The sequence below is a fragment of the Stigmatopora argus genome, chromosome 5 (genome assembly GCF_051989625.1).
Source record: "Stigmatopora argus isolate UIUO_Sarg chromosome 5, RoL_Sarg_1.0, whole genome shotgun sequence".
Classification (NCBI taxonomy): domain Eukaryota; kingdom Metazoa; phylum Chordata; class Actinopteri; order Syngnathiformes; family Syngnathidae; genus Stigmatopora; species Stigmatopora argus.
The window spans coordinates 9,450,105-9,471,547 of record NC_135391.1 but is presented as its reverse complement, the minus strand read 5'-3'; the positions used below and the strand labels follow the sequence as shown (position 1 = coordinate 9,471,547).

At 39.9% G+C, this 21,443-nt stretch overlaps 5 protein-coding genes across 5 annotated transcripts; all 5 read right to left on the bottom strand.

Annotated features, from left to right (window-relative positions):
- Window positions 1–29: 29 nt before the first annotated feature.
- LOC144074084 (acyl-CoA dehydrogenase family member 11-like) lies at window positions 30–1,995 on the bottom strand. Its single transcript, XM_077600228.1, has 7 exons — window positions 1,825–1,995; window positions 1,627–1,721; window positions 1,450–1,549; window positions 1,221–1,361; window positions 1,070–1,162; window positions 328–435; window positions 30–248 (listed from the first exon to the last, which is right to left on the bottom strand). The coding sequence occupies exons 1-7, from the start codon at window positions 1,867–1,869 to the stop codon at window positions 45–47; spliced, it is 786 nt and encodes a 261-aa protein (XP_077456354.1). The 5' UTR covers window positions 1,870–1,995; the 3' UTR covers window positions 30–44.
- On the bottom strand, window positions 1,960–4,860 carry LOC144074083 (acyl-CoA dehydrogenase family member 11-like). Its single transcript, XM_077600227.1, has 6 exons — window positions 4,795–4,860; window positions 3,283–3,572; window positions 2,902–3,125; window positions 2,713–2,812; window positions 2,264–2,381; window positions 1,960–2,185 (listed from the first exon to the last, which is right to left on the bottom strand). The coding sequence occupies exons 2-6, from the start codon at window positions 3,553–3,555 to the stop codon at window positions 2,037–2,039; spliced, it is 864 nt and encodes a 287-aa protein (XP_077456353.1). The 5' UTR covers window positions 3,556–3,572; window positions 4,795–4,860; the 3' UTR covers window positions 1,960–2,036.
- Window positions 4,861–5,299: 439 nt separating this feature from the next.
- Window positions 5,300–14,719, bottom strand: morc2 (MORC family CW-type zinc finger 2). The gene is made up of 28 exons (XM_077601146.1): window positions 14,616–14,719; window positions 14,010–14,117; window positions 13,575–13,628; window positions 13,464–13,498; window positions 13,321–13,389; window positions 13,108–13,198; window positions 12,863–12,971; window positions 12,536–12,695; window positions 12,232–12,343; window positions 11,944–12,069; window positions 11,792–11,871; window positions 11,619–11,701; window positions 11,432–11,517; window positions 11,182–11,322; window positions 10,943–11,097; window positions 10,086–10,214; window positions 9,908–10,013; window positions 9,402–9,534; window positions 9,235–9,321; window positions 8,844–9,086; window positions 8,519–8,770; window positions 8,215–8,289; window positions 7,860–7,965; window positions 7,242–7,380; window positions 6,990–7,157; window positions 6,822–6,915; window positions 6,257–6,445; window positions 5,300–6,170 (listed from the first exon to the last, which is right to left on the bottom strand). Exons 2-28 carry the CDS (start codon window positions 14,075–14,077, stop codon window positions 6,102–6,104), a joined length of 3,159 nt encoding a protein of 1,052 aa, XP_077457272.1. The 5' UTR covers window positions 14,078–14,117; window positions 14,616–14,719; the 3' UTR covers window positions 5,300–6,101.
- A 260-nt stretch (window positions 14,720–14,979) lies between these two features.
- LOC144074503 (transmembrane protein 248) lies at window positions 14,980–17,775 on the bottom strand. The gene is made up of 7 exons (XM_077600972.1): window positions 17,644–17,775; window positions 16,773–16,939; window positions 16,145–16,400; window positions 15,966–16,059; window positions 15,740–15,881; window positions 15,526–15,666; window positions 14,980–15,436 (listed from the first exon to the last, which is right to left on the bottom strand). Exons 2-7 carry the CDS (start codon window positions 16,929–16,931, stop codon window positions 15,416–15,418), a joined length of 813 nt encoding a protein of 270 aa, XP_077457098.1. The 5' UTR covers window positions 16,932–16,939; window positions 17,644–17,775; the 3' UTR covers window positions 14,980–15,415.
- A 439-nt stretch (window positions 17,776–18,214) lies between these two features.
- plbd2 (phospholipase B domain containing 2) lies at window positions 18,215–21,347 on the bottom strand. Its single transcript, XM_077600773.1, has 12 exons — window positions 21,090–21,347; window positions 20,914–21,007; window positions 20,674–20,832; window positions 20,462–20,562; window positions 20,161–20,375; window positions 19,888–19,982; window positions 19,614–19,774; window positions 19,415–19,510; window positions 19,265–19,336; window positions 19,032–19,184; window positions 18,787–18,949; window positions 18,215–18,698 (listed from the first exon to the last, which is right to left on the bottom strand). Exons 1-12 carry the CDS (start codon window positions 21,299–21,301, stop codon window positions 18,528–18,530), a joined length of 1,692 nt encoding a protein of 563 aa, XP_077456899.1. The 5' UTR covers window positions 21,302–21,347; the 3' UTR covers window positions 18,215–18,527.
- Window positions 21,348–21,443: the final 96 nt, after the last annotated feature.

Genomic DNA, 21,443 nt, shown 5'->3' with positions numbered 1-21,443 from the left:
AAGGCAAAAGTTGTGACGTGAGTGGACGTTAAGTTTGATCGACCCTAATGTATAATTGGATTTTGTGTCTCTGCACCCATATAGATGCGAGCCAGGGTGTATGCCAAGTCTCTGGCTGCAAGTTCCAGGTAGCCTGGCATCTTCTTGGTTGCCTCCTGGACAAAGCCTTCTAGTTGAGTTAGAGCCATGTGGACTGTTTTCACAGCTGGATTCAGAGAGGACACACTGGAGGCTCCTGCAAGCAGGGTCTACACGCGCACACAGTTTTGTCAGGTCAGTCTGGTTTGTCTAGTTTGCAGATTTGTTGCTATGTTTTTCCAATTTTACTTTGCAATGAGTGAAGTAAGCTGGCAGAACCATTCCTGAGCTTCGAGCAACACATCGCAGCACATCCAGGGACAAAACATTGGTCGTACCTTCCCATATGCTCAGTACCTAAAAACAAAAAAGCATAACATTTGTTACATCTAAGTTTGTGACATTTCTTTTGTTCCAGTATGCAGATTTTGTGTGTGAAATTAGGCTTACAACTCATTACTAGCGACATTTTATTTGAAGATTTTTTTCCTTTATATATCTAGTGCTTTATTATCTAGGTCTGTATTTATCTAGTACTTTTGTTTAGTGTCTTTCATTATTTTTGGAAACACTGAAAACTAACTGCTTAATGCACAAATTATGACTTTTTTTCTTACTCCAATATGGGGCAATCATTTACCTCATTGGCTGCCATTGACGGCAATAAACGTCCAATTCATTTTGACTGAGCTGAGCAATTGAATGTTTGTTCAAGCATTCATCGCCAGTCCTCCCTACTTCAATGAAGTGGACGTATACAACGGTCAATGGCGGCAAAACCTGGAAAAACCTGGACATGTTTCCAAATGTGTACCACTAGAGGAAGCCCACAGTGTTTTTCGTGTTTTTACCACACTTTGAGAACCAGTCTGCTCAATGATGAGCATCATTTGAGATGAGAAAATAGATGACAACAACCTTTTTGTTAACATGGTAGAATTTTTTCATTGTACGCATTTATGTACATTTGAACGCGAAAAAAATGTGATACCTGTGCGTCTCGAAGTAGCACAGGTAGCCCGGTGTCCTCAATGTATCCCTGCCCGCCAAAGCTCTCCAAACCCTCCGACACGACCGCGACCGCCTGAAATCAAACATGAGCTCAGGAGTCCCGCTTCCCGATTCATTGTAAAAGTGCTCACCTGTTTGCCAGTGTAGAGTTTAACAACGGGCGTGAGCAGACGTAAGAGGTGAGCGTCGAGCTGGGTGGCGATGCCGCTCTCTTCTCGCCCCAGCAAACGGCACACGTCCATCACCAGGAGGAAAGCGCCACGAGTTTCGACCTGTGCGCGTGAATGGCAAGGCCTTGTGTTCTTGTTCTTGTGTGACCAAAGAATGATGGAGGAAATTGCCAACTCATGGCCAGCTTACCTCCATCCTGGCGAGGGTCTGCACGTGCAACGGATGCTCTTTAAGCAGCTTTCCAAAGGCGGTGCGGCGAGTGGCGTAGTCCCGTGCCAATTGGACCACCCTGTCAGCACGCAAGCATCAAAAATCAGTTCATTTGGAGCAAAAGAGAATCTGCTTGATTAATACGAGCGCTTTTGCCTTCTCATTGCTGCTGCTGCAGAGATGCTGTTGTGGATCCTCGTTATAGTCAGCATGTTCGCTATGGAGGCCACACCTCTTCCTTCTTCTGACAGCTGGTAGAAATTTCAAGGAAATAGATGGCAAAATGTTAATGGTTTTATTCAGGAAGGCGTAGCCTCCATTTGGATTCAATTTAGACAGCCGTCAGGATTTGACCTTGTGTGCTCGGAGGCCGTCCAGCAGTAGCTCGGCCGTGGGCATCTGTCTGGTTCCCAGTTTGTCCTTCAACTTCTGAACCTCAATCCCGCTCAGACAGCCATCGCGGTCTCGGCTAACCTCCGCGTAGAACAGGGACAAACCTCTGCTGCCCTGAGAAGGACACACGTGCAACCGTCAAATAAATGTCGTCCTGACACTCACGGTGTGAGCTATACCGGTGTGGTTCTTCCTGATCCGTCACACGCTCTCGCCAGTGTGAGAGTCACGTCTGCATCGGTGGCGGAGGTGAACCACTTGTAGCCGTAAAGTTTGTAGCAACCGTCTGTTTGGGGAACTGCCGCAGTTTCTGTTCCACCGGCTGGACGCATGCACATGTAATAAGCAACACAAAAGTGGATATGCCCACAAATTACTAAGCATTTTAACTTCAACTCACCTACATCAGAACCTCCTTGTCGCTCTGTCATCCACTGTCCTGATGTCCAAAAATGCTTAGGGTCACGGCTGGTTAGTCGGTTGAAGGCTTCTTCTACAGGCCTAGAAATGCCTATAGACTTAACATAAACAAAATCGGGTAGGTTGACTTGGAATTCTTTTTTTCTTCTTTTTTTTCAGTATACATTATGCAGCATAATAAAAATAAGGTCACAAAGGTACATTAATTTTAGTAAAAAAAATGGAATATTCAAGTGATTTTAAGATGAAAATCTATTAATGACCTCAACTTAATTTTGACCATATTAGGCTCTGCTTAAAAATGACATGAAGTGTTTTAACATTCGTGTACAGCATGCAGCAATTCAACTTCCTCCTCAATTTCCCCACGTTTTCACAATCACTGAGCAACATTGCAAAACTATCAATCAGGAAGAGATAGTAGTTCACCTGAATGACTTTGGCGGCTCCATCAGTCATGGCCAGAGGACACGTGTAGAGGCCAGACGAGGGCGAGAAGATATACAACTTGCTCATTTGATAAACACGACTGGGGAAAAAAACACTTGGGTGAATTCATCCTGTCAATGACTATCCTATTTGTTATTCAATTAGCGCAAAAGCTCGGCGGTCAAAAACCTCCATTCTGCATACGGCCTCTCATAAGCGATCGCGACCAATCCCTCCTGCGCTGATAGACCTTTCATGCGTTTCCATGCGGCAGAGGTCACGATGTGGTCCACTCTGCGTCCCCAAGGGTCAAAGTTCACCAATCGCGGGGGAATGACCTCACATTCTCTTCCCCACGCATCCACCTCTGTCGCCACACGCTCCCCAAAGGCGCATAAATCTGCAAACACTGCCTAGAAAACAAAAAGTACACTTGTAAATAAATGACCATTTCTACTGTAATTGTGGTCTAATTTTTACATTAGGCTACAAATTATAATACCCACAATCTTGTATGTGCTTGTCTATCCAAAACGCAGTCTATCACATTTGAACATGGACTTTACTCACCTCTTGAGGAAGGTGTCTTCTCAAGTATCCTCTCAAGAGGGCATCCGCCAAAAAAGGGTTCTTGAGCACAGGCCGGTCCTGAAAAAACGATCCAAGCCTGGCTGCGGAAAAAGGCAGAGTTGCCGCCGTTTCACAGATTTGCTCTTCATGGGATGGCCTCGAGCCTGCTTTTAGGCTACTCGTATATCTGATGGTGCTGGGGGTCCTGGTGACACCAGACAGCACCTTCCAGCCACTGCAGCCTGTAAACAGGCACCGCTTTGGGGCAGACATGACTCTCTGTCCACAGTCTGAAAAGTGGGAGGGATAAAAAAAAATAAAAATAAAAACTTTTATTCCTTTTTACTCATATTTTAGGCTTGAAAGAGAATTAACTTCACCATAGAGTTACATTCATACATGCCCAAGGTCTTAGTGAGAGCACTATAAGTAACCTGTGATCCCACAGTATTCCAGTTTATCCACGTAACTAGTATGTTTGCTATCCAGTCAGTATATATAGAGAAGGAAACTTCAAAAAGTAATACGCAATGTAAAAAAAGATTTTGTTAAAGTCTACAAATTTAAGTGTATAAATGTGAAAGTAAGTTCAGAGGAAATTATGCTGAACTTCTTCAGCCATACGTGTGGAAATTACTATTTGCGTTGATGTATCCATTCATTCATTTTCCATGCCAATTATCTATGTTAAACCCATTTCCTATACCCATCACTACGTTGTATCGAAATGTTATTCGATAACTCATTCGGATAATGGGAGAGATGAAAGCCTATCCTAGTTAACTAGTGAGTAAAAGGTTGGTTGCAAGCCAATTGCAAAAATAAATGTATGCAGTTTATGCAATTCAAATTCAAATTGGTATTTATTGTTTAGGAAGGCATGCTTTACTGTTCTTCCTACATAAAAAAACATGAATAGATCAGACGGACGAAAAAGATTCAGCATATATGTTGTTGAGCAGTTAATTGATAGTTTGTTGGGTTTTGATGGTACTCAAACTATACAATAAAAAAAAATAATCCAGCAAGGTGCACAAAGGCATTTCCTGAATGTATTATCAGGGGAATTGAATTATAATGTTTTTGACTATGTTGCTTAAATTCATTCTTTGTCTGTTCATCAATTTGATTTGATTAGGTCCAGGTGATCAATGTGAAGACCAAAAAAACTCAGAATCTTAACAAACACAACACTAAAATCCGGGACAAAGTTTTATTTCAATATTGGGGCTGGATAAAATATTTCCTCTACCATTCCATCCTTCTACTTTTTATTTTTTACTATAGATCGTATTTAGTCGTGTTTTGGTTAGCCTTTCACACGAGTTAGCATTGTTTCCCAAGAAATTCGCAAACCAACCAATTCACCTCGGTCGAGTTGCAAAACTACTTTCTGTATGACTTCTTCCATCTATGGTGACAACTACAGTTTTGATAATGTGAGTTTGTTACGTCGCGTCTAGAAGTTACGCGTAAATATGAAGTTAGTAGTCAGGGAAAGTGTATGCTTACCTAACAGAGAAGCAACTGCTGATTTTCACCAAACCTTTCAAAATAAGAGCATGGAGAATGTCGTTGATTATCGGTAAGGCGAGTGATAATTGGAAATTTAATAATAAATAATTTAACGACTAAAAAACACATGGCCTCTATGTATTCTTGGATAGTGATGTTAATATTAAATAGGTACAAATATGGCTTATATGTCCCAAAATATGACTAGACACACAAATATATATTTGTATAAGTAATCAACATTTTTTTAAAGATTTTTTAAATGCAATCAATAAAAACTAAACACACCAATAACGGCACCCCAATAATAGTTTTAAAAAAACTTCCTCTATTTAAATCAATGCCATTGACAAATATAGATGTCCAAATCATTAGTATTACAGTGAGTGAATGTGACAATTTTCCCAGTCAAAATGGATTGACTAGATCTGTAAATTGCAGCCAATGAGTGCCACATAATTTCACATTTTGCCCATTTTCATTCCACGATAAAAAATAATAGTGTAGTTGAGCCATTTTTATTGTTGAAGTAAAGATCTTTCAAAAATACAGAACCATTTATTCCAACTTACCAAGAACACCAAACATGCAAAATTGAGTAAAGTGTTGACATGTTTAAAATATGTTCAGGAACAGAAAGACAGGTAAAGATTAAAGTAGGAACATTCTACTTTTGCATTAAACTGAATTTTTCAACAACAAAAAAAACGCATTAACTTTTATACTGATAAAACCCAGTATGCTTTTTATAGTGTGATATACTCAATAGTTCTAGTCAAGCTGGTCAAGGATGGAGCAGTAAAACGAGCAACACTGACATATTTGAGTGTACAAAAATAATAGTAAGTGTTAACATATGGACAGCAGTTCAGAGGATGGGTAAGTCAACCCCAATTCTTAAAATACAGGATAACAACTTATCACTTGACAATGGCACAAAATAAAAAGCAATATTTTCCTCACTGCCTTAAACTGTATTAAACCTACAAAGTTTAAAGCAAGATAGGATCAATTTGTGACTGTTCAATTAGTACAGTAGAGTAGAAGCAGGTTCATAAAAAGGACTAAAACAAAATCCACATGCTAAATTGGGAGCTGTCCACCATGTAAAAACAAAAAAGAAAAGACAAACACCAGAACGGAGTGTATGCTTACTACTAAATTAATAAAAAGGGTGTATCCTTAACAAGGAAAATGTTTGACACTCAATTAGGAGAGCCCGAAGAGATGTAAGTATCCTTGCCTTCAGTCATTTAGTGAACACAATCTTCTTCCCTCTTGTCGATTTCTGCCATCCATCCCGTTTAATCTCCTTTAGTGAGAAGGTCCTCAATGTACGCATCAAGCTCGTCGTCGGTGTTGATGTCAATATCCTAAACGGGGGAAACGATGATTGCTTTACATTCATCATCTCCTCCAAACCATCAATAAATAAATACAAAAGAGGAAGCTGTTTAACCTCTTGAACTTTTTGTAGAAGTGCCACAATATTGGTTCGTAATTTTTGTAGTTTCTCATCTGCCTCCTTCAGTTTAATCTCTGTGCTGTTGCTTTTCTCTTCCACGGCTTTGGCCTTGGCGTCTGCTCTGCTCTGGTACGAGTTGCACAGTGACTGGAGACCCGATTCGTACTGTTGGAAATATTCTTTCTAAAGTTGAGAAAAGAATCACAAAGAGTACGATAACGATAGCACAGTACAACTTCACCACTACAGCTATGGTGTCACCGGTTGGTGTCATTTGCGTTTGACATAAACGGCGTAAACGGTTTAAATGTGCATGTAACAATGTTAAAGTTAACAGGAATAAAGTTGATAAACACTTGGGCCTACTTTTCTACTCTACTCTTAATGCGGGCCAACTAGTGGTATTGGGTAAACTACATTTTTCCCAAGTGCTGTTTTGTGTACAAAGTTTGAGAGCGACTGCTGTAAAACATTGATTGAAGTTTTGCAATTGCAGCTACTCGAATATCTTATTTATTTGCACTTGTGCATTGTCTACAAAAAGTGTCTTTAATCCCACCAGAGGAAAGGCCACAAGCTCCTCTGCCGTCATGCTGTTGACATCATCCTTAGGAATCTGAAAAGCTGGAGGGAAGAAATAACGCAGCATCGTCCTGAAAAGAAAAGCGACGTACGTGTCAGTCACATGTTCATTGAAGATGAAGACGACTTAATGGGTTCCACTCACCTCAACATGGTGACCAGGCTGTCTGTCACCTCTCGACTGGTGCCAGGTTGCGTGGTATCCGGCTCCATGGCTGCAGACACTTTCTCATTCTCCTGCTGGGTGTCTGGCGTCTGGGTGATGGGAGACGCCGGACGCATCAGGCGGACTTCATCACTGCCCTTAAACACCCTTCACGATCAGACACACTCATGTTATTCGCCGGAATATTTAAAAAAAATTGCATTTGTTAAACAGCGGATAAAAAGTTTTCACCATCTGTCTTTCGGCGTGGCTCGGGGGACATAGTCAAACTTGACTTTCCAGCGAACACTCTGTTTGTTGGATTCCACAGCGATGACTTTCCCCGTGAACCACTCCTTGCTGACGCGTACTTCAACGAGCAGTCCCTTATCTTTAGAAAATAGAACAGAATCTGTCAGGATTGTGTGTAGAATCAGCTTTTAAAAGCATATCTGCATTTCCGTTTCTGGGAAAGCTTTGGGGCATGCACTGGATGGAAAGGATATTATCAACATGAGAAACGGTTCTAAAAGAGTGAAGAGAAAATCTGAAAAATGCAATGATGTAAATTCAAATTTGAGTTTTTTTCCCCCAACACATTTTTAAAGTGTGAATAATTATTGAGAATATTTAAATCATCATTTCAAGAACAATTGTGCCCATTATATTTTACCCATAACCACTTAGTATTCAGGTAAGTATTCCATAGTCCAAGTGGTTGAAATTGTGGCTACTAAGCCACTGAATCATTTGAGATCAGATCATTTGAATATTCTCCATGAAAGCAATGATTCTTCAGTCCTCAATTGTGTATGAGGAGTGTATTGACGACAGTGATAAACACAACAAACCCTATTCTTGATTCGATACCTTTCTGAGCATTCTTAACGTCATTTTCTGGTTCTTGCTGTAGAGCCAAATCTGGTTCCTTCCCTGGTTCCTTCTCTGGCTCCTTTTCCGACGCTTTCTCTGTAACCTGCACAGGAATATCTCACGCAAATCAAACCACAGCAAGGCGTGCAAAATGGACGTACAGACATGATGAACTGAATCCATGTTAGTGAAAGGGGTGAAAGTATAGTCAGTATCAGGCCAAAAAGACCTTGACTGCCAAAGACAGTATAGAGATGAACGGCTTTTTAATAACCGTGTTACACGATGATGATTAAAAGTTGAGAAGAGCAGAAGCAAGCCAGCTTTAGGACCGAGCAGAGGGAAAGGCTACCTTGGGTTTAGCAACAGGGGTCTGGCGTGGAGGAGTAGCGACTCCTTTCTTTGCAGGCTGTGAGTTTTTGCTAACCTGTTAGGTTCACAGCAGACAGGCTTTGTTTGAGCACCTTTGAATTTGGCATGAGCAAAGCGTATACCACTGACTGAGTTCTTTCTTTGATAGCTCTCTTCAAAAGAACAAATGACGATGGAAAAAAAAAAAAGTGATGCTGCTTTGAGAAGTTTAAGCAAGGGAGGCAGTGGCAGACGCATGCACACGTTCGCTTTGGTCAATGTCAATCACATTTCAAGATGTTTACCTCATCTAACTTGCCACGTTTAGCGGGTGGGGGCTTCTCCACCACTTTAGCCCGGTTACCAGGTGCAGTGTTCATCTTTGACTTCTTTGTCTGAGGTGCATCACTTTCACTCTCTTCACTTCCTTCTTCCTCCTCCTCCTCCTGATCATCTTCTTCCTCCTCCTCCTCATCATCATCATCATCACTGTCCTCCTGCACAATTCTCCTCCGTTGTCCTACAGCAGAGGGCTTACCTGTCGCCTTAGTGAGTGCCTATTAAAGAAAAAAAATGCAAAGCTTTTTTAGCACTGTATTTCTAACTTCCCAAAATGACATGCATTTTTACCCTAGAAATGCGGCTAGTTGGGGGTGTTTTGGAAGTTTTGGCCGTGGGCTTTCCTGCGGCTGACTTTGCCGTCGCTTTGGCTCGAGATGGCTCAACTTTAAGTGAAGTGGGGGGAGTGGCAGTTATCCGGGTGGGCCGCTGAGTGAGGCTCCGGGGGGGAGGAATACTGTGCGGCGACTTGAGGTGAGCTGGCAGCGGCGGCGAACGGGGCCGGGCGACAGACCTCTCTGAGGATCGACTCCCCTTTGGTGACAACAAGAATATTGCTAAAATACTTGTGGTTAGTCTAACTCAAAGCGGAGCTTCAAATATTGTATGAGGAAAAGAATAACCTAAACTAGCCACGTAAGTGGAGAGACAATTAATATATGAGTGCAATTCCAATGGGCACCTTAGAGGGGGTTTCTGCTGCGGGCCTCATGCTAACATCCAGTGGCAGCTTCTTAATGTCTGCCGCAGATTTGACAGTATTGGTTTTCTAATAAGGGGGATAAATATTGGTGAGGTACTCGTGAAGGCAAAAAAGAAAATTTCAGATTATGCTGATTAATGAGCTACCTGCAATGCCTCCAGTTTATCCTGCTGCAGTTTGATTTTCTCCTCAAGCTCTTTTTGTTTGTCTTCAGTTGTTTGTTTTTCTTTTTTCAGGATACCACAGGGCAAGTTGGGTTTCTTTTCAGGTGCATCACATCTGTGAAAGTGTCCCAGAGCTAAACCCTTTGCAAATTTGACACGTTTTCTTACTGGCCACTACGTTTTATGTTTCCATTTAATTGTGAATGAAAGGTTTTTAAATGGTCAAAATACATAAACGGATATCCAAACAACAGTGCTTCCGGAGCGCCTGCAATGGCGAGTCAGATGCAGCCTGCCCTGTATCCATCCAATGTAATAAGTGACGTTATATACAGTCTTGGTGGGTACGTGGACGGGCATTTTGTTGTATAATGACAAAGTAAATCCAATTTTTATTTGTTGGTTCTTATGAGGTTGTATGGCAATCTATATTGTGGCCAGTAAGCAAAATAAATAAATAAAGATTTCAGATTAGTATACATCTTTACCTATCCTGGGCGCTATCTGGGTTCATCAAACACACCCAACTGTCTGGATAGCGTTTGTCCACAGCATCCATCTGGAATGGCAGCGTTCTCCACTTTAAGCATTTGTCTAAAATAGAAAACATCCATATAGGTGGCGTCCGTGAGCTTTGTAGCAAAAGTGTGTGGATCCTGGACTTACCACACTGTATGGTCAATGGAATCTCCATGGCACGACGTCTCTTATATCTTGTCTCCGATGAGGGAGGTGATGACCAGCTGGCCGACAAGTATCCAAACTCATCCCAGAACTTCACGATGCCTTTCTGAGCTGCATCACATAGAGTAAGCATTTCACATGGACACAGCACTAAACTCCAACATGGATGCAGCATGCACGAACACCTCCCAATTTCGAAAGGAGTAGATGAACTCAACGTTAAAGATTTGAACTGCCGAAATCCAAAAAGAATGCTTTCAGAACAACATCGTGCAAGAACATTATCGGCATTTCACGAAGAACACGTGAACATTTTTATTTATAACAGCCAACATGGATGGTTTGCATGGAAAACATTGTTCCTTGCAACAGCAACATTCACTTACTATCTTTCTCAAGCTTAAAAATTACGTTAGCATCACTGCAGCTTCCTTTCGAGATGACTGGGGTGATGAAGTAACCTGCATTAAATGTGTCAATAATATTTCAATGCTAGTCACTTTGCATGCATTTCGCTACAATACTCATTGCTTTATCGGTTCATAGGGCAGGTGAATATTTATTTATTTTTAAATTTGAACTTGACCACATATGGACATCACATTTGCTATACAAAATGTCATTTCCATGATGTATTTTGAGTGGGAGGATAACTCCCTATCAAAATGGATTGGACGTCTTTTGGCGTTAAGGCAGCCAAAAGTCAAACCTTAGTCGTATAGAAATTGTGCATGGTTTTATCCCACCATTACAACAGCACAAAATGGAATAAGATGCTATCAGTCCAAAACTTGTGACATTTTGGTGGATTAAGATTATGAAAGACAGATGTTCCTCACCAATGCTAGTGTCCTTCCAATACTGAGCCAGATGTTCCCCCATGGATTTAAGCAAATGCCGATACTCTTTAGCATCCGCAAAATCTTGCTTGTTGTGAGTAGGCTCCAGAACTAAATATGGAACATCCACCACACCGACAACACCTCCACAGGCCCTGTTTAATTTATTTTTATTTTTTATGTAACCGTACAAGTATAATTCAAAACACACGCTGACTTGGACAGTGCGCACTACTCACATGCCTCCATCCAACTGCGGACCTGTCTTTTCGTACATCTTGATAAGACGGGAACAGTTGTATACAAACATTCCATCCAGATCCCTCTGTTCAATGTTAACTCCAAATATGAAGTTCAGTTCCTTGGGCTCCTTTAACGCTCTGAGACAAGAACATGAGGTTTAATTTTTGCTTAAGCGGTTTGGATTTTTAGATTTCACAAGGGAAACTGTCTATATACTATCATTACTAGTAAGGTCATCGATCGTACTTCTGTTTGGACTCTAGAATTCTTTTCTTCATGTCAGCATCCCGCCTAAGCATCATGGAGGAATCCTGAGTTTTCCTCAGGATCGTCTAAAAAAAAAAAACAGAAACGGGTGTGTGAAGTGAGGAATTAGCATTAGCATGAAATGAAGCCACAGTCAACTCTGAAGGTGGTTCAGTTTTTATCTTACTCGAGAATCTTTTGATAAATCATCTGCAAGTCTTTCTTCCATGGCCAAACGCTTGCTTTCCGCCTCTCTGGCTTTCTCCTCCGCTTTATTTTGGATGACAGAAAATGGACCATGTCAATACAAGAGCACCAAGAGGGCAAGCTATAAGAACAAAAAATATATCATCCACTGACCAATCTTTGCAAGGTGATCTGCTTTCTTGACTTCCTGTTCGGCACGGGTTTTAAAACGAGTTGACGAGTATTTATAAACCCTGTGAACAAAGAAAACAGGTGAGGCGGTGTCGCCTGACAAAAGGTTGTTTGAAGTACTTGCGTCACGTTACCTAGGTTTATAAAGACAGCAGGATAACCTCTTGGTCCTCACTTTATGACTCTGGATAAAAATTCTCATGCGTGGGTCGATGTACAACACTGCAGCATATGCCCTAAATGACCTTCTCTCTGGTTTACTGTAAGTGAGGGAAGGGTGAGATTTCAAGTACAGAATAGTCACATAATTTGGGGACACTAAATTGTTTAGTTACAAAAAAACAAAAACAAAAAACTGTGTGAAAGCCACACGTCCCACCATCTGACTTTTTGTACCGTAAATTACAACGACACAAACTCACACTCCCTCAGCAAGCATTCCAGCCATAAGTATGTCCTGATGATCCGTCTCCACGTCCAGCTCAGGGTCTCTGTTGTCCATCAACTTCAGATTATAGATAATCACCAGGGTACCTTGACACAACATCCACATATCAAAAATGAGAAACTTTGTGGTTGATACATGACAGTAGGTTGTTGCCTTTTGTCGTGTTGTTCATATTCTTTCCACTTTACTTCGATTTTATATTGAGGGTTTGAGAAAAACCCAATTTGAATCTTCGTTATGTATGACAATAAAGTTAATATTGAAAAGCGCGTGCTCACCGCTTGCACTTTCAATTTTGCTGAACTGCTCCATCAATGCCTGTTCAGTTTTAAATGGCGAGTATTTGAATATCAGCTCTGTCTCAATGGCGTACTTCTCTGGGTCAGAAGTCATGGGCTGTTTAGTTTGCAAATTCCAGGACGGGAGAGGCACAATTACCTGGGGGCAAAGAAATTATAAAGGGCTAAGCATAAATTTTATGATCAGAAAAAAGCATATATAATACAAAATTCTATTCTAGGAAGTGAAACACAATTAAAATCAATACTACGGGAATCCTGTTCACATTTGAATCTCAAAAGTAAAATGGAATTCATTAGCCTGACCTCATCGAGACCTTCCTCTTCGTGGAAAGTTCTTGATAAAAAAAGGCATGTAAGACTGTTGCCCCTCTTTGTAAACAAGATGAAGTCTTTTCCGATTCGCATGGATCCCCTATAAATAGACATACAAAAAATGCTTAATAACATCTCCTTCTATATACACTTGTGCATACCAGAATGCAAATAAAGTCTGTCTATGCATCTATAAATCAATCATAAGTAGTTTTATCGTTAAAGAAGACGCTTACGATTTAAGTCCATTTCCATATTGCCCTATTTGTGTGGAATCAGGCGATCGTTTGCTTGACTTTCCAAATTGGATCACCTGGGTTGCCTCACCTAAAATAAAATAAAACACAGGTTTCAATAAATAAAAAATGTGGCCAAATACATTGAGCTGATCTTGCATAAAACAAAAATGGACTAACCACGACCTTGAAATGTACTTTAATTCTACTTACTTGGCTCCATTCCAGTCCCATCATCAAGAAAACATAGCATGTAGCCACCCCGTAGTTCTGGCCTTTTTTCTTTTAACACATGATGGTGTCAAGTTAACTAAGAAGCAAAATGCAAACTTTTTTTGTATTTAATCAGCAGTTACCTGTGTAGATGTCAATTCTTGTGGCATTAGCATCTCTATGAAAGGAAAATCCTCATTTAGTCACGAATCAAAGATATTAAACTGTCCATGAAGAAAAATCAACAGAAATACCTGGAATTGTCCACAAGCTCTGCCAAGGCTCCAAATAAGAACTCGTGGGTTGTTCTAAAATCACAGGCCATTGACATTATTACATCAATCAAATGATCATTCCAAATGTCTAGATTCTCTTTTAGCCCACAGTTGATAATAATCATGATTTGGGACATCAGCTTTGCTCACAAAAAAGTCATTCGGCTTCAGTCATCCTTTATTTATTTTTTTCCTGAATTAACGAACCGTAGATGTCACTACAGGATAATAACATACATTATTTGTATCATATAAATAGTCATAAACTTCTCACTGCTCACTCAAGTATTGCTGCAGTGGTTGGGAATCACTGAAGAATGACAATGTGAATACCACATTACATACCATGCAGTCCAAAGGGAATATTTTTGTTTTGGAAACATTTTTCATTGCAAACAATAAGGCCTCACTTACGAGTTTGTATGCAGGTATTCAAAGGTAAGTTGAGCCCTGCTCAAGTTGCTGTAGTTCGAGTAGGCCATGACCTCCCCACTAGCCTCTCGATGGCCAATTGTTTAGGTCCTGCAGAAAAGACAAAATGCAATCTGATGGGAAAAAATGTATTTATAGCAAAGCCTCTGCAACTAAAGCGACTGCTACGCAATGTCCAGGATTTGTGGTTGAAGTGCATTTTCGAGGGAAAGTATTGTTATGGTTCATGTTACAGGACCACATGACCGGTACGTGTACAGGTCGACGAGGTTTGTTGCCACATTTCGTTTAAAGCCAAAGAAAATGAGATTGTTTGTGGTTTGAATGTATTACACATCAGACACTGGGGGGACATTGATAGACACATGTAATGTAAGGCTAACGTATTAGCTGGCCTTAGCATAGTTGGACATTGTTTATCAAATAGCAGTAGCTTCCCAGCGAACGTTAGCTTTAATGACGAGCATTTAAAGAATGACACATGGCTGATATGTTATTTCATTTTAACATGTACCTGGCGGCTGATACAATGTGTTGAGTTAAATTCCTTTTGATTATGATACATTCGTAGTTGTTGTATGTGCTTACCTTACGATGTAAACTTGCTTTCCTTCTGGCCTGCAAAGCCACGCCTCTGTTTTTCTTCTTCTTCTTCACTTTTGCTGGTAGGAATTGCGTACAAGTAGCAAAACTACTTTGCTGCCACTTTCAGCTTTGGAGTGGAAAAGCCTTTAAAGTACCTTAAGGTTATCATATGAAAGAGTAGTAGTACATGTATAGCTATTGTATTTTCTCTGTATAGTCAGTTTATTTATGTTTTTTTTCTGCAGGTGGATCTGTCATGAACATAAATTATATATAAAAGGCATGGAAAGGAAAATGTCCTAGTTAAAAAGGCATGCACCTAAAAGCTGCATTTCTTGAGCTCTTTATATCCAAAAATCAGAAATCCTTGAGGCCCTGGCATGTGACCTAAACTGAATTGACTTGTAAAAACAATTCTCATTTGCCATTTATTGTACTCATATAGGATATATTCCCACAGTAATAGTAGAACCTATGTGTCAATAATACAGTGTAACATTTAAACATCAATATAATATTCAAATCTTTAAATTAAATATAAATAACAGAAATTCAACTTCACATTTCTCATCCACTGAGGTGAAAGACTTTTTTTTAACCCATATGTACATATTAATTACAACTCAACATATATATTTCAGCTTTACATTACATCTGGCACAAAGTTATACAATGCAAATACCTGAGACACTTGATAATAGTAAAAACAAATGTTGTGCTCAATAGGAAACCAATAGCAAGAGGATTGGGTTTTTTTTCTCACATCTTGGGATCGAATCCTTCATTCAACATTTAGTTCATTTTCAAGTGTCCAGCAAAGGTTCCTGCAACAAACAACAATAATAGCATTAGAAATAAAAACAAAGTTGGACATTCTCGACAAATGCATGATGAGAGAAGAAGTGAAATTTACATTTTGAAGATCCAGTCCCTTCCTGTGGTAGTTTTGAATCATTGAATGCGACAGGCTTGCAGCTAAACAAAGTATCAAACAAACTCCTATCAAACACACGCTAACTTCAATAAGATGTCTCACTGCCACCCACTGCTCCTCCTGGAAAGAAAAATTACTGGTTGACATGAGTTCTTTGTCAGAACAGGTTACTCATATTTCTCCTATTTGGTACCTTTGTTAACATGACGGTAAGAGTGGGGTCGTTTCTGAAGACGAGACTATAGCAGCCTTTGCTTGCTTGTGTTAGTGGGTCCATTGCCTCCACGTGGATGAGTGAATGGTTGTTGCCAGATGCTTGACATACTGGAGGAAGTCTACATGAAAAAAAAATTATGCAATACACATTAAAATGCAGGATCTTCATTTTAAAACAAGGACTTGAGTGCAGCCAAACTCACCGGCTCATGGGGAAAAGAGCTATAGGTGCTCTTATAGTGAGGCAGGTGTAGGTATCATTTCCAAAGTGGATATTTACATTCACAATCTCGTTGCCTATCAAGGAAAGCAATTTCTCAACATAAACACTATGGGATATTCTTATTAAACGCAAACGTCAGTGCTAATATGGAATACCAACCCCCAAGATGCAACTGACTGGCTGTTAAGGTTGTAGAAAGGTCAACATTTTTCGGAAGGTCGTGACCGGTTGTGATAGTGAGAGGAACCTTCAGATGCAAAGTGGTGGCATGTGATGGCAATTCAAGTGAAATATTTTCATCTTTTTCCTGTTGTGTAAGAGGATGTGGCCCTCGGGACACCAGCACATCTGAACTCCAGTTTTTTCTTACACACAAGTGGAACTGTGCTAAGGTAGAGAGGAGATGGTTCCAGTCCTATGAGAGAGAAAACAGCATTTGGGATGATCTGTAGGAAATACAGTAAACTTTTGCTCAAATTGAACTTTTAAAATCACTTGTCTATCAACATTCAAGTTACAGAAGAGTGCTACAATTTAGCTAGAGAGTTTGGAAGTGCAATGGTTAGTCATCACCTTATCAATTTTCAAATAGCTTTCAATTTTCATAACCCTTGGAAATGTAGCATTTCAAAAAACAATATTTCTACTTTTCAGTTTTTCCTCCATAAAAGCAAATGTATCATCATTATTTAATCAAGACAGATGATAGTCACTGTTGGCTATTTCCTGACACTTTTTTACAGACTGGAATTAGAATTAGAATCAATTTGTTTGCAAACAACCTTACTTTTTCTGAGTCAGGATTAGGCAGGGTGTGATTTGTGCTATAAGAGCCGATGCAGATGAACGAGATTGCCAGTGTCAGCAGACACAGGTAAAATGTCACAGCTGGTGGGTTCTGGGACACGAAGTCTTTAATATTGTTTACTGGTTGCCAAGAAGCCATCACAAAACCTGAAATGAAACAAAAGCGGGGAATTCAATGTCACTTTCAAGCACAAATGTCCAACTGTTTCAGCTTCTCAATGAGAATCGCCAATTTTATACAAGAGTCCAAAAAAGGACCAAATAATAGCAGTTAAAATATTCAAATGAGAATCCCCAAAGATACCACTGTATTTACCCTATACATTGTATACATACATTCATACCTATATAGTATACTTAGTACATACAATATTCACACATGCGGGAACATGATGAAAAATTTAAAAATATGTTGGCTTGTTTTTATTTGGAAATATTATTTGTAAATTTGTAAAATACATTCCAATTCTTATGCACGCGGGTCGAAAAGGAAACTTTGTTGGTGGTGGTCCAGCGACTTCATGCAGGTTTACTGGTCCGTGCTTTGACAGCAAAATGAAGCTTCATTTGCCACTGGTCATGTAATACTACATTCCTCGCCAATACACCATACTCGATTTTAAATTCCCATTTTTTACATTCTGAAGCCCCGTACCATTTGATCCGTCACTAGTTCAGACATAAGCACAGCGACAGTAACGAGTGAACGGCCTATCTTTCGCATACATGTTGTTAGATGCAATGTTTTGCTAAAAATACATGATCCCAGTATATAGCTTAAAAATTGTGTTAATAATAGACGACACGACTGCTACTACATTGCTCTGTGGATACATGTTTAAATGTCATACCTTGAATCCGAGCAAGAGATTATAAACCCATTGTTTGAATGTAGTTGCACGACTGCAAATCTTCGGTAGTAAGGTCAAAGTTCATAAAGAATAGAAAGCGTCTGTTTTTACGACACTTTGGCCAGATTACGGCTGTAAACAGATTGGGCGACTCAAACCACGTGACCTGTCAAAATACTTGACTTCGTTGCGATAGTAAAGAATTATACTATTTTAATTGCGTAAAAGGAAATACATATCTTGTCCATCCCAGCGTAATGTTGTTTATTTTTGCCATTTTACGTAATTGTATGTATGTAATTCTATGTATATATGCAATTGTAATTGTGTCTGTATGTAAGAAATAAACATTTCAGATTTCTAAGTCACAATTTGCAAACTTAAATATGTGAGAAACTGCCTTTCATATCAATGTTATTTCAAATGTATAATTTGTGTTTTAAATTTTCATAATGGCGAAAGTACATTTGGTCTTTTTGATTGTTTTTTTTTATAATGCAGTGTTTACACACTAAAAACAATGACGTTGACATGAACATTGAAAAATAGTGATCCACAAATCACAAACCAATGATGATGACAGTTTATTTGGAAATGTTTCCACGCAAAAATAAAAATTTAAATTCTGATTACCAAACCAATGTCAAAATAGTGGTATCAACAAATCTAAAGAAAAAACATTCAAACATGCTGACAAATAAATCAATGCAGTGCACAGTCAATTATTTATTTTCATATTCTTCTTATTCAAATCAAACGTCTGTGCCTAAATTGAGCACATAGTGCAAACGAGAGAAAATCCAGAGAACAATCTTCATAGTGTAAGCATTAGTTTCCTTTGAAAAACAAACAGGGCACCATTTCAATGTAAGGCATTATTGCAATCAAAGTGTCCAGGTCACTTTAACAGGTTTAAATGCCCAAATATCAGGTTGCCCCATGTGTAGCAGGTCCTTAAAAGGAGATGTGCTCCACCGGAAAGGCGGTACCTGGTCCCACGTGGGTCCACTTATTGCCAACATCTCATACCGACTAAACATCCCGTAAGAGGTCATCTGCAAAAAACAGACATAAGCAGTAGTGAATTAAGTGTTTCAGCTAAAGCCGATACGTGGACATATCCAATGTACAAACAATAAATGCCTTCATATCTGTTCCTCCATGGGACCTTTGTTGTAAAGCGCCAAATGGGTAAGTGCCGTTTGCCGGGTTTAGGTCTGAGCGAGCTGAGATGGCGTTCTCGCCATTCTCGGGTGGATTGCAGCCTTCGCACCGCGATAAGGGGTCCGTTTTAAAGTTATTATATCTGAACAGAATACGACAAATGAATCATCGTTTCTGAAACATTTAAATATATATGAAAAATTAATATGTCGGATGGGGCAAACCTCATGAGGCGCATCATGGAGGCAACATCAGTCACAGTTTTGTGGTCTCTCTTGAATATCTGAGCCCGTGGATTCTGGTCCAGAGAGAACCACGGGCCAAACTTTTCCACCAGTTCATTGCAGCCACTAGCATTAAATATTTCTTCATAGTACCTAGCATCACATATGTTGAAAGAACAGTGCAAGTAGCAAACAAAGGACAATCACATGAAACATTGTGGATTCATACTCACGGTATATTGTAACTTGCCCAGTATCCTTTCTGAAGCAATTCTTCTGTTTTATCAGCATAAACTATTCGACCCCTGCATATTTAAAAAAAAAAAGTTGAATGACCCATTTGAATCAAAAATTAAACTAAAACAAGAGCTTCATAGACCTACGGAATTTGCTCCAATACGACAAATAGGCCCTCCTTGATGGCCGTCATGCCTGGAGTGAAGTTGTTATAGTCCACGATCATCCACTGGTTATTGTACCTTGACACAGCAAGTATCAGATCATTTTTATTATATTGTTAACTCAGGATTCAAGATAAGATGTCAGCAACTAGCAAAGAGCTAAATAATGCTCAAAACGTACGTGCCACTGTTGTACTTTTGGAATAGCTCTGCCCAGGCTTTAGCTGTCACTGCCAGCCGATTCGCTACAATGTTCCTAAGCCATTCCATCACGGTGCGTTTGGGTTGAACAAATTTCCACCGAGCATGGTTGCTGTTCCCAATGGTGGTTTCCAGGGTAACCTGCAGCCAAGTGGTGAATTATTCAAAACATATACATTTATTGTTGGCTAAAACCAATCAGTATCCTGTCGAATGACTAACGTGTTGTCATGACTGCCAACGGGAGCTCTTACCAGGCCACTGCTAAGGATATAAAAGTCATCTCCAGAGAAAATAGATCCAGGGTAGGAAGAGAATGCCTGGACTTGTCCAGGAAGAATAAGATTGACTGTAGAGAAAAAAATGCAAAATAAGTGTTCTTATCAACTTCAAATTAAATCATAATTGCCCACAACATTTCTTATTGTATAAAATGCTTGTGGTTCCATGAAAACAATCCACGTGACTCCAATCTTTCTAAACACTGTGTGCAAACACATAATAAAGAACAGAAGTTTTAAAAGTACCCAATGGGGAAACTTTGAAGGCAAAGGTGTACTTCTTTATGATACGCAACATAGACTGGTAGGTATTCCAGGTGTCATGGGAAACAAGTAGATCCTTATTGTTTGGCAGCAGCTTAATGAGAGCAGAGCACGAGCCAGATCCGAGTGGCCGAGTCCGGCTGGATTTATTCAGAGATGATTCTAGGTCTTCCAGATCTCCACCCATTTGGAAGAGTCTGGTTGATAGTACAAGGCGGGACAAGGTGATATGGTGGGCTGGCTTTGTTTTTTGATGGATTCAATGCAAATGACATTTACTTACAAGAAGCCAAATGGGTTGAAAGATAATGGGCCAGTTGGAAATGCCAGTTCTTCATTGTAACTGTCCTCCAGACCTTTGAGTTGAAGAAGAGCCAAGCGAACCTGCCATGGAGTGACAAAAAACATTTCAAAATGTCTTATTTTTTGTTTCGACGCTGCGCTTACATTTTATAATGATGACAATTATACTATTTCTGAGCACATCCAGCGTACCTGGTACCAGTATGGAGAATTCGGCTCATTCTCTATTTGTTCCTGAATCCACTGCAGGTTGATGGTTATAAAATCTTTAAGGCGATTGCAGTAACCAGAATCTCTCGAGAAGGGTCCACAGTAACCGATGAGTGTGTTCATCCAATGCTTGTAGATAAGCTACAAGAATAACAACATGTATACTGATTAGTTTAATTGAATGAATACATTTTGTCTGTAAGGGCTAGTGACTAGGCCGACCTGAGATGTGACTGCAGCCTCCACAGCTCCAGCTGCATACGACTGGATGCTGTCATTGTATTGACTGCTAGTTGTCACCTCCAAGAAAGCCCAACTGGGATGATATAAACACATTAAGATCAAATGAAGTCGTCAAACTAATGTTTTGGGTTTTTTTCAAGCCTTGAGCAACCTACCCTGAAGTTTGAATGCCGTCGCTAAAGTTAGCCCAGGCTACAAAATCTTCCCTGTAACCTTCCACAAGAGTGAGCTGGCCCGTGGTTTTGTCGATAATCGCTGTTTGTACTACAGCTCCAACCAAATGATTGAATAAAACACAAAAACTTACTAAAACGAGCAAAACCCTCCGCAAAAAGGACATCTCGTCTGTTTTCGCCATGTCAGCCATGTTCGCTGGGAGAAGTCACGTGGTAAAATACAGACGTCACCTGATTACAGCGGCCGAATTTCAACGTCAGCACGTCCGCCATATTGGATGTGGTGAATGCAAATTAATGATATTAATAGGTTTCCTTTCGCAAGTAAAAAAA